This window comes from Ranitomeya imitator, chromosome 5 (assembly GCF_032444005.1).
Source record: "Ranitomeya imitator isolate aRanImi1 chromosome 5, aRanImi1.pri, whole genome shotgun sequence".
Lineage (NCBI taxonomy): Eukaryota > Metazoa > Chordata > Amphibia > Anura > Dendrobatidae > Ranitomeya > Ranitomeya imitator.
In genome coordinates, this window is record NC_091286.1 from 149917279 (window position 1) to 149929764 (window position 12486).

Consider the following 12486-nt stretch of genomic DNA (forward strand, 5'->3'; position numbering starts at 1 on the left):
GGGTTAGATGCAGTAAAAATTTAGATACCCAGGCGGTGTAGCTTCACAGGCGGGCTAATCCACTGAGATGCAGACACTGCTACTAAACCCAAAACGATTTACTAGGTTAGATGCAGTAAAAATTTAGATACACAGGTGGCGTAGTTAGCTTCACAAGCGGGATACTCCTCTGACGTGCAGCAGACACTGCTCCTAGGCCCAAAACAATTTACTGGGTTAGATGCAGTAAACATTTAGATTCACAGGCGGTGTAGCTTCACAGGCGGGCTACTCCGCTGACGTGCAGACACTGCTACTAAGCCCAAAACTATTTACTGGGTTAGATGCAGTAAGAATTTAGATACACCAGCAGTGTAGCTAGCTTCACAGGCGGGCTACTCAGATGACTACCAGACAATGCTACTAGCCCAAAAGGATTGGCTGAACTAGATTACACCAAATGCTGTGACAAACACTTGCAAAGCACTGGCACAGACCTGCCTGGCAAAAAGTGCTATAAACTGCTGTAACCTACTCTGAAAAGGGCTGATATTACAACTAGTCCTGACTCCCTAAACCTATCTCTCTCTATCTAATAGAAAATTTGCTCACAAAAAACACTCTTAGAATGTATAGCGCCCACAGCAGCAGCGGTGCATTCTAACACTAAGCTGCAGCAGTGAGGAAATGGTGGTGACAGGGAAAATGGCTGGTTCTTAAAGAGCAAGGACATGTGACATACACAGCCAATGACACATGCCCTTGCTTGTGTGCATCACATGTACATTGCTGTGTGTGCACTGCTGATAGGCTGAGAGACTACACCACCCACTATAAAAGAGGGAAAGAAAAAAAAGGAGATCGGCATTATTTCAGCCCACTATACACCGAAACAGTCTATTAACATTGATAAGCAGTTTTAGTGGGAAAATCAATTTAGGCTTTTGATAAACGTACAGTTATCGAAACTCGAACAGCCAAATTTTAAACAAATTGTTCGAGTTCGTTGAAAGACTCAAACACCGCCCAAAACAGCTCGAATTTGAAATTGCGAACAGTTCGACTCGAACACCGCTCATCTCTACAAACCACACCTTTTAATAAAATTATTGCAGTGAGCATAATAACACTACGTGTTTCACAAAATTTTATATCATTGAATAAAAAAAAATACATTTTTACTACTATAATATTGTTTTAGCCCCAGATTTTACATTTTCCCAAGAGAAAATAGGTAAAAATGACCACATAATTTGTTACACAATCTTTCGTTAACATGGCAATACCACATATGTGTCTGTACAGTACTGCTTGGCCACATCGTAAGACTAGGGAGGCAAGGAGCGCTATTTGACTTTTGGAAAACAAATTTTGGTAGAATTGTTTGCAAACTCAATATACAGAGTCCCTAAGTATCAGAAGAACTGAATGCACCAAACTTGACCTCAATTTGGAAATTACACCCCCTCAGGGAATTTATTTACAGGTGTAGTGGTGATTTTATCAGCAATGGATATTGCCAAGTGAAAATGCAAATATGCTATTGTAGTGTCCAATATGTTGTATTGAATGTACATTATGCCCAGCTCATGCTTCTGGAGATCCCTGGATTTCTTTTGGTGGGAGTCAAATAACTTTTTTCAGCGATACCATTTTTCCTTACATTTGTATTTTTTATCGCATTTTATTCCATTTTTTCCAGCGGTATGATGCCCCTTTTTTTATTTTTGACGACATTCACTGTAGAGGTTAACTATTGTGACAGTTTAATAAATCATTGCAAAACCAAATATAAGTGTAATTTTTTTGGTTTACTTTTGTTTTTACATAAATATGTGTTTTTTTAATAATTTATTCAATCATCTTCTTAACTTTTTATTTACTTTTTTTTTGCTTAGTCCCTCTATGGAACATTAACTTTTATTAGTCTGATCACTGGTCTCATACATTGAAATGCACCAGCTATCCTATGCTTAAGGCCTGTGATATTATACAGGCCGATTGCCTGTTACACCCTGCCTATGGCTGGATCTAACAGATAACCATACCTGGCACACCAGGAGGTCATCGTGTGACCTACGGGTGCCATGACAACCATTTGCTTCCCTTGATTTCATCACAGAGGTGTTGAGGGGATTGAAAGAAGGAGCCCTCTCACTCTCACAACCTTCCAAATGCAATCACTATCGATCGCTGCATCTGGAGCGTTTTCAGCCTGCACTGCCCCTGGCTGATATCGCCAGAGTTTGGGTATCAGCCACAGTGATCGTCCATGGAAGGGCCGATATTTCAGCATCTCCTGCACAATCATGATGTGAATGCAGCAATCAGAAAGCGAGGACTGAAAAATTGGTCCCAGCTGGACTCCGGCTGTAGAGGGCTGATGGGCTTATTATTGTAGACTGCGGGTTAGGTGGGCTATTACTGTAGATCAGGGTTTGGGGGGCTGTTACTATACCCTGGGGCTTAAATGTATTATTACTGTTAACTGGGGATTATGGGGCTTTAACTGTAGAATGTGAGTTATGGGGCTATTACTGTAGACTAGTGGTTAGGGGGCATCCTACTCTAGTAGATTGGAGGTTTTGAGAGATATTACTATAGACTTGTATTTTCGGGGCTATTACTGTAGACTTGGTGTTAGCAAGTCTATTACTGTACTTTACACCAAAAAATAAGGAGAAAATAAATACAATAAATACTATATATATACAGTTATATAAAAAAGTTTGGGCACCCCTATTAATCTTAAGCTTAATGTTTTATAAAAATTGTTTTTTTTTTTGCAACAGCTATTTCAGTTTCATATATCTAATAACTGTTGGACATAGTAATGTTTCTGCCTTGAAATGAGGTTTATTGTACTAACAGAAAATGTGCAATCTGCATTCAAACAAAATTTGACAGGTGCATAAGTATGGGCACCCTTATCATTTTCTTGTTTTAAATACTCCTACCTACTTTTTACTGACTTACTAAAGCACTTTTTTTGGTTTTCTAACCTCATTGAGCTTTGAACTTCAAAGCTAGGTGTATGCAATTATGAGAAAAGCTACTTAAAGTGGCCACTTACAAGTTGTTCTCTTGTTTGAATCTCCTCTGAAAAGTGGCATCATGGGCTCCTCAAAACAACTGTCTAATGATCTGAAAACAAAGATTATTGAACATAGTTGTTCAGGGAAAGGATACAAAAAGCTGTCTCAGAGATTTAACCTGTCAATTTCCACTGTGAGGAACATAGTAAAGAAAAGGAAGAGCACAGGTACAGTTCTTGTTAAGGCCAGAAGTGGCAGGCCAAGAAAAACATCAGAAAGGCAGAGAAGAAGATTGGTGAGATCAGTCAAGGACAATCCTCAGACCACCTCCAGAGAGCTGCAGTATCAACTTGCTGCAGATGGTGTCACTGTGCATCGGTCAACTATACAACACACTTTGCACAAGGAGAAGCTGTATGGGAGACTGATGCGAAAGAAGCCGTTTCTGCAAGCACGCCACAAACAGAGTCGGCTGAGGTATGCAAAAGCACATTTGGAGAAGCCAATTTATTTTTGGAAGAAGGTCCTGTGGATTGATGAAACCAAGATTGAATTGTTTGGTCATACAAAAAGGCGTTATGCATGGCGGCCAAAAAACACAGCATTCCAAGAAAAACACTTGCTACCCACAGTAAAATTTGGTGGAGGTTCCATCATGCTTTGGGACTGTGTGGTCAATGCCGGCACCGCAAATATTGTTAAAGTTGAGGGACGCATGGATTCCTCTCAGTATCAGCAGATTCTTGACAATAATGTTCATGAATCAGTGACAAAGTTGAAGGGGATGGATCTTTCAGCAAGACAATGATCCAAAACACTGCTCCAAATCTACTCAGGCATTCATGCAGAGGAACAATTACACTGTTCTGGAATGGCCATCCCAGTCCCCAGACCTGAATATTATTGAACATCTGTGGGATCATTTGAAGAGGGCTGTCCATGCTCGGCGACCATCAAACTTAACTGAACTGGAACTGTTTGGAAAGAGGAATGGTCAAAAGTACCTTCATCCAGGATCAAGGAACTAATTAAAAGCTACAGGAAGCGACTAGAGGCTGTTATTTTTGCAAAAGGAGGATCTACTAAATATTAATGTCACTTTTCTGGTGGGGTGCCCATACTTATGCACCTGTCAAATTTTGTATGAATGCAGAATGCACATTTTCTGTTAGTACAATAAACCTCATTTCAAGGCAGAAACATTACTGTGTCCAACAGTTATTAGATATATGAAACTGAAATAGCTGTTGCAAAAAAAACAATTTTTATAAAACATTAAGCTTAAGATTAATAGGGGTGCCCAAACTTTTTCATATAACTGTATATATATATACATCTTCTCATTTAAAGATTTTTCTGCATTGTCATGACTATGAAGATTGTACATTCACACTGGAGGCATCAAAACTATGAATCAACACATGTAGAATTATATACTTAACGAAAAAGCGTGAAACAACTGAAATTATGTCTTATATTCTAGATTCTTCAAAGTAGCCACCTTTTGCTTTGATGACTGCTTTACACACTCTTAGCATTCTCTTGATGATCTTCAAGAGGTAGTCACCAGGAATGGTCTTCCAACAATCTTGAAGGAATTCCCAGAGAGCGCTTAGCACTTGTTGGTCCTTTTGCCTTCACTCTGCTGTCCAGCTCACCCCAAATCATCTCGATTGGGTTCAGGTCTGGTGACTGTGGAGGCCATGTCATCTGGCGTAGCACCCAATCACTCTCCTTCTTGGTCAAATAGCCCTTACACAGCCTGGAGGTGTGTTTGGAGTCATTGTCCAGTTGAAAAATAAATGATGGTCCAACTAAACTAAAACCGGATGGAATAGCATGCCACTGTAAGATGCTGTGGTAGCTATGCTGATTCAGTATGCCTTCAATTTTGAATAAATCCCCAACAGTGTCACCAGCAAAGCACCCCCACATATCACACTTTCTCCTCCATGCTTCACAGTGGGAACCAGGCATGTAGAGTCCATCTGTTCACCTTTTCTGCGTCACACAAAGACACGGTGGTTGGAACTAAAGATCTCATATTTGGACTCATCAGACCAAAGCACAGATTTCCACTGGTCTAATGTCCATTCCTTGTGTTCTTTAGTCCAAACAAGTCTCTTATGCTTGTTGCCTGTTTATAGCAGTGGTTTCCTAACAACTATTTTACCATGAAGGCCTGCTGCACAAAGTCTCCTCTTAACAGTTGTTGTAGAGATTTGTCTGCTGCAAGAACTCTGTGGCATTGTCCTGGTCTCTAATCTGAGCTATTGTTAAACTGCGATTTCTGAGGCTTGTGACTCGGATAAACTTATCCTCAAAGGCAGAGGTGACTCTTAGTCTTCCTTTCCTGGGGTGGTCCTCATGTGAACCAGTTTCTTTGTAGCGCTTGATGGTTTTTGCAACTCTACTTGGGGACACTTTCAAAGTTTTCCCAATTTTTCAGACTGACTGACCTTCATTTCTTAAAGTAACGATGGCCACTCGTTTTTCTTTACTTAGCTGCTTTTTTCTTGCCATAATACCAATTCTAACAGTCTATTCAGTAGGACTATTAGCTGTGTATCCACCAGACTTCTGCTCAACACAACTGATGGTCCTAACCCCATTTATGAGGCAAGAAATCCCACTTATTAAACCTGACAGGGCACACCTGTGAAGTGAAAACCATTCCCGATGACTACCTCTTGAAGCTCATCAAGAGAATGCCAAGAGTGTGCAAAGCAGTCATCAAAGCAAAAGGTGGCTACTTTGAAGAACCTAGAATATAAGACATATTTTCAGTTGTTTCACACTTTTTTGTTAAGTATATAATTCCACATGTGTTAATTCATAGTTTTGATGCCATCAGTGTGAATTTACAATTTTCATAGTCATGAAAATACAGAAAAATCTTTAAATGAGAAGGTCTGTCCAAACTTTCGGTCTGTACTGTACATGTTTATGTGCACCAAAAGTAGTTTTAACTTTTGGGGTATGAGATCACAAGACCATGCTTTTCTACAGGTTGAGTGTGGGAGGAAAAGTAAGACATGCTTTAGTTATTGCAGATGTTTGCTGTATTTGTCTGAAAAGTTCTCAGTATTGCAACAATACATTTACAATTTTTTTTGTAAAGTTAAGATTTTTAAGATATTAATTTAACCTATCCATCAAATAAATTTGATGTAACCAATTAACACATGTAACTCTTTAATACTTCTTTGACGCTGTAAGAATCTGGCTGCACTCGGATGTCACCCAAGTGCAGTCCGATTAGAGCATATAGATTCAAACAGTGAAAAACGGAGAGTGGACCCACTGGACCATGATGACGAACCCCTCTCGGACGAGCTGACCAGGTGGACCGCCCCCTATACAGGGAGAGTTAGGGGCAGGCCCGTGAGGGACTATCGCCACAGAAGCTGGAGGGTCGACTGAGAACAGATGGGAACACAGCAGGCACAAAGGGAAAGAGGGAACAGAAAGGAACTAAAGGAACAAGGCAGGAACACAGGAAACAGGCAGGCACTGCAGAGGGCGGAGGAGACCCAAAGTCAGAGAGCTAGGAACGCACAGAGACCACAGGTGGCCAGAAGCACTTGTAAACACAAATGAACATCAGGCACAGAGAAGCAGCAGGAAGCAGTTTACATAGCAGCATGGGAGCTACTTCCGGGTTACAGTCCTCCAGGATGACGGAGAGGATAGGAAAGAGCGCCAACAGAGGAATCAGATGTGCGCACGCGCAGAGCTGAATGCGACGCGCGCGCGCACCCGGCGAACTACAGTGGGGAGAGGCGGCGGCAGCAACGGCATGACAGTACCCCCATCTTTACGCCCCTCCTTTTTAAGACTAGAAAGAAACCGGGATAAAATACGAGGAGCCCGAATGTTCTCTCGAGGCTCCCAGGACCTCTCCTCAGGACCAAAACCCTTCCAGTCAACCAAAAACAAAGTTCTCCCTCTAAGTTTTTTCATGGCTAAGATGTCCCTAACCTCAAAGACATCATCCTCGGAAACAGGCGAAGGAGAACAAAGGTTAGAAGAATGAAACTGATTAAAAACTACAGGTTTAAGGAGAGACACATGAAAAGAATTAGAAATACGCAGAGAGGCAGGCAACTTAAGTTTGTAAGAAACGTCATTAATACGAGACAAAACTTCGAATGGACCGATATAGCGAGGACCCAGCTTATGTGAAGGGATTTTGAGATGGATAAATTTAGAAGAAACCCAAACCTTGTCCCCAGGATGGAATATAGGAGAATCAAGACGTCTTTTGTCCGCATGTCTCTTCATCCTAACTTGAGCCAACCCAAGGGCGGACTTGGTCTCCTGCCAGACCCTGGAGAACTCTCTAGACAGAAGATCAGCCGCTGGTACAGTAGAGACAGGAGGAACCGGAAGAGGAAGACCAGGATGTTGACCGTAGACGATAAAAAATTGAGATTTGTTAGTGGCTTCGCTGGGATGGTTATTGTAAGAAAACTCAGCCCATGGCAGTAAGTCAGACCAATCATTCTGATGAGAATTGGAAAAATGACGTAGATAAGTTACCAAGGTCTGATTAGTACGTTCCACCTGGCCATTGGACTGTGGATGGTAGGCCGAAGAAAAATCAAGCGAAATGTTCATAGATCTGCAGAGGGATCTCCAGAAGCGGGCGGTGAATTGAACACCTCGGTCAGAAACAATATGTAAAGGAAGACCATGAAGACGAAAAATATGGTGAACAAAAATCTTTGCCAATTCGGGAGCAGAAGGTAAACCTGGGAGAGCGATGAAATGAGCCATCTTGGAGAAACGTTCCATGACCACGAAGATGACGGTGGAACCAGAAGAATGAGGCAGATCAGTGATGAAATCCATAGATAAATGTTACCACGGAGAGGAAGGTACTGGCAAAGGATGTAGAAGCCCAGAAGGTAGTTGCCTGGGAATCTTATTCTTGGCACAGGAAGGACAAGAGGCAACAAAACTTTGGACATCCTTAGACAACGTTGGCCACCAGTAAAAACGAGAGATCAAACGAATGGTTTTTTTGAAACCAACATGTCCAGCCAGTTTGGAGGCGTGACCCCAAAGTAAGACACGTCTCCTGTTCCCTTCAGCGACAAAGGTCTTACCCGGAGGCAACGAAGTGAGAGAGACTGGAGAAACTGTGATGACTCTGGCAGGATCAATGATGTGTGCAGGCTCGTCCTCCAAATCCACCACCTGGAATGACCTAGACAGAGCGTTGGCTTTGGAGTTTTTATTTCCTGGCAAGAAACGAAGTTCGAAGTCAAACCTGGCGAAAAACAAGGCCCACCTGGCCTGCCGAGGATTAAGTCTTTGCGCAGAACGAATATACGCCAGATTCTTGTGATCGCTGTAGATTATAAAACGATGTAAAGCCCCTTCTAAGAGGTACCGCCACTCCTCTAATGCCAACTTGATTGCCAACAGTTCTTTATCACCGATGGAATAATTTTTTTCTGAGGAGGAAAAGATCTTTGAGAAAAAACCACAGGGCACAAGACGACCAGAAGAGGATTTCTGCGAGAGCACAGCTCCAGCTCCAATTGCAGAAGCATCTACTTCAAGGATGAAGGGTTTATTGGTCACTGGACGATGAAGAATAGGAGCTGAGGCAAAGGCTTGCTTGATGGACCGGAAAGCCTCTTCGGCCTCAGACGACCACAGATGAGGATTGGCACCCTTCCGAATCATGGAGGAGATTGGAGCTTAAAGAGAGGAAAAGTGAGGTATAAACTGCCGATAGTAGTTAGCAAATCCAAGAAATCGCTGAATTGCTTTCACTCCAAAAGGACGCGGCCAGTTGAGCACGGCAGAAACTTTTCCCGGATCCATACACAAACCAGCGTCGGAAATGATGAAACCCAAGAAGGGTAGAGATGACTGTTCGAAGACACATTTTTCCAGTTTTGCGTACAGCCGATTCTCTCTCAAACGCTGAAGTACTTGCCGTACATCTCTTCTGTGAGTAGACAGATCTGGAGAGAACACAAGGATATCGTCCAAGTACACTACAACACAGGTGTAAAGTAGATCCTGAAAAACATCATTTACGAACTCCTGGAAGACTGCGGGTGCATTGCATAAACCGAATGGCATAACCAAATATTCATAATGACCATCTCTGGTATTAAACGCAGTCTTCCACTCGTCACCAGAACGGATACGGATCAAATTATAAGCTCCTCTGAGATCCAATTTGGTAAAGATTCGTGCTCCACGCAGACGATCAAAGAGTTCTGGTATGAGAGGAAGTGGGTACTTGTTTTTGATCGTGATGGTGTTGAGACCCCGGTAGTCTATACATGGGCGAAGAGAACCGTCCTTCTTTTTAACGAAGAAGAACCCAGCTCCTGCAGGTGAGGAAGACTTTCGAATGAAGCCTCTGGCCAGATTCTCTTGAATATGTTCGGACATGGCTTGAGTCTCGGTAGGAGACAATGGGTAAATACGACCCCTAGGTGGAGTAGAACCAGGAACAAGGTCTATCGGGCAGTCATAAGAGCGGTGCGGCGGCAAAATCTCCGCTTCCTTCTTGTTAAAGACGTCCGAGAAAGCGCAATAGGCTGGAGGAATTCCCACGGATTCCGAAGCAGACCGAGAGGAGGACGCAGGCTTGACGGGAAGCAGGCACCTGTTCAGACAAGACTGTCCCCACCGTAGAACATCTCCAGTACGCCAGTCCAGCGTGGGTTCGTGATCTCTCAACCAAGGAAGACCCAAAAGGAAAGAATGAGACAAAGAAGGTAAAACATAAAAGGCCAGTTTCTCACGATGAAGAGCTCCAATCTGAAGTTCGACTTCCTCCGTAACCAAGTTGACGGTCTCCCGCAAAGGCTGACCATCGACGGAAGCTATTTGTCTAGGAGTCTCCAAGGGTCTAACAGGTATCCCAAGCCTGTTAACAACCTCGAGCTGAACAAAGTTCCCAGCCGCTCCTGAATCAACATAAGCCTCCAGAGAAAAGTGACGGGAACCTAAATGTAGAATAACAGACAAAACCAGAGGCGGAGAGGAATCATAGCCACCTAGGAAGGCCTCTCTTACCTGTCCTAGGCGGATGCGTTTCCCGGCTTCTGAGGACAAGCGCGTAAGAGATGAGAGGCACTGCCGCAGTAAAAACAAAGACCTTGTGCGAGTCTCTCCTTGCGGCATTGCTCAGAAGACTTAAGGCGATCGACCTGCATGGGTTCAGGAGAAGATGAAGAAGCCACCGGGGCTGCTTGAGAAAAAGAAGTCCCTCGAGCAACAGTGGTCTGGCGAAGAGGTCTCCTCTCTCTGGCAAGCTCACGAGTGCGCTCCTGAAAGCGCAGATCAATGCGTATGGCCAAGGAGATAAGATCATCCAAAGAGGTGGGAGTGTCCTGTCCCGCCAACTCATCCTTAATCCGTGAAGACAAACCACGCCAAAACGCTCCAACCAAAGCCTCATTATTCCACCCAAGGTCTGAGGACAGAGTCCGGAAACGGATGGCGTACTGGGCTACTGAGAGAGTACCCTGGTAAAGGTTAAAGAGGGACTCAGTGGTAGAGACCAGACGACCAGGTTCATCAAAAACCTTACGGAAGGTATCCAGGAACGGATTGAGTTGGGAGACCAAAGGATCATCACGCTCCCAGAAGGGATTAACCCATGCCAAAGCCTCACCCTCCAAATGGGATATTATAAAAGCAACCTTAGCTCGGTCGGTAGGATAAAGTAGCGGAGACAATTCAAAATGCAACTGGCATTGATTAAGAAAGCCGCGGCACGCTTTAGAATCCCCACCATACCGAGGAGGTCTAGCAAGTCGGGGCGAGGGTTGTGGCGCAGAGACAGGAGTGGAAACAGAGGCCACATTCTGGAGGGAGAGAAGCCGATCATTAATGGAGGCCATAAAATTCAAAATATGGGACCGAGTGTCCCGTTGTTGACCTAGCTCCTGCTGAAGGGCAACCAACTGCGGAGCAATACCAGGATCAGAAGGCTGTAAAGCCGCTAGGCGAGACTCCATATTCTTTAAAAATGACATGATCCTAGTCTGGTTTTCACGCAAAAAGAGTAACTCCTTTTGAGTGGCGGAGACTCCAGCGGGGTCCATGGCCTGATGTTACTGTGATGCTGTAAGAATCTGGCTGCACTCGGATGTCACCCGAGTGCAGTCCGATTAGAGCATATAGATTCAAACAGTGAAAAACGGAGAGTGGACCCACTGGACCGTGATTACGAACCCCTCTCGGACGAGCTGACCAGGTGGACCGCCCCCTATACAGGGAGAGTTAGGGGCAGGCCCGTGAGGGACTATCGCCACAGAAGCTGGAGGGTCGACTGAGAACAGATGGGAACACAGCAGGCACAAAGGGAATAGAGGGAACAGAAAGGAACTACTGAGACAAGGGAGAAGATGGGAACGCTACGGAGGCACGGAGGCTGGCAGGACAATATGGAGACACCGAGGCTGACAGGAGCAAGGAAAAGATATAGGAGCCGGGCAGGTACCGCAGAGAAAAAGGAACTGAAGGAACAAGGCAGGAACACAGGAAACAGGCAGGCACTGCAGAGGGCGGAGGAGACCCAAAGTCAGAGAGCTAGGAACGCACAGAGACCACAGGTGGCCAGAAGCACTTGTAAACACAAATGAACATCAGGCACAGAGAAGCAGCAGGAAGCAGTTTACATAGCAGCATGGGAGCTACTTCCGGGTTACAGTCCTCCAGGATGACGGAGAGGACAGGAAAGAGCGCCAACAGAGGAATCAGATGTGCGCACGCGCAGAGCTGAATGCGACGCGCGCGCGCGCGCACCCGGCGAACTGCAGTGGGGAGAGGCGGCGGCAGCAACGGCATGACAGTACCCCCATCTTTACGCCCCTCCTTTTTAAGACTAGAAAGAAACCGGGATAAAATACGAGGAGCCCGAATGAGGCGGCGGCAGCAACGGCATGACAACTTCATCATGTTCTGGAAATTATTACGATAAAATAAAAGTAAACATTTCTTTCTTTTCATTCATTGGATGCATACAAATAAAATGAAGATTAGCATACCTTGATATTATGTTGAGTTGATTGCTAATTGTTTGAACCTGTTCCATTCCGCACAGCAGCCCACATGTATTTCTCTCATCAGCACAGTTTTTAGCCATGATTTCAACAAACTTTACAAAGGTTTGCCCAAGTGAAGCAATGCACTTAGCCGAAGCAATGAACTGATCTGGGCTCTATGTTAAAAAAAAAAAGCAATTGACAGCATTTTTGTATGTTTCTTACATTAAGATGAAAAGTGTATAGGAAAAAAAGCACTGTAGGAGTCTCACTGCACATCTATGCATGCAAGAAGTATCAGAAAGCCTCAGAAATATAAATCAACAGCCTGGTAAATGTCCAAATCGATAACTTATTGAGGGGAATTTATCATTATCCCCAAGAAATATGGTGTAAAAATGCCACTTATTATGGTGCATGCCAGGACCGGACTGGCCATCTGGCAA

The 12486-nt window shown here is 44.1% G+C and overlaps 1 protein-coding gene across 1 annotated transcript in view; it reads right to left on the reverse strand.

Moving 5' to 3' along the window:
* LOC138680583 (vinculin-like) overlaps positions 1-12208 on the reverse strand; it is an 87407-nt gene extending 75199 nt beyond the window's left edge. The window contains exon 1 of the mRNA XM_069767930.1: positions 12044-12208. Within this exon, the coding sequence (XP_069624031.1) occupies positions 12044-12141 (98 nt within the window). The 5' untranslated portion in view covers positions 12142-12208. The remainder of the gene's footprint in view (positions 1-12043) is intronic.
* Positions 12209-12486: the final 278 nt, after the last annotated feature.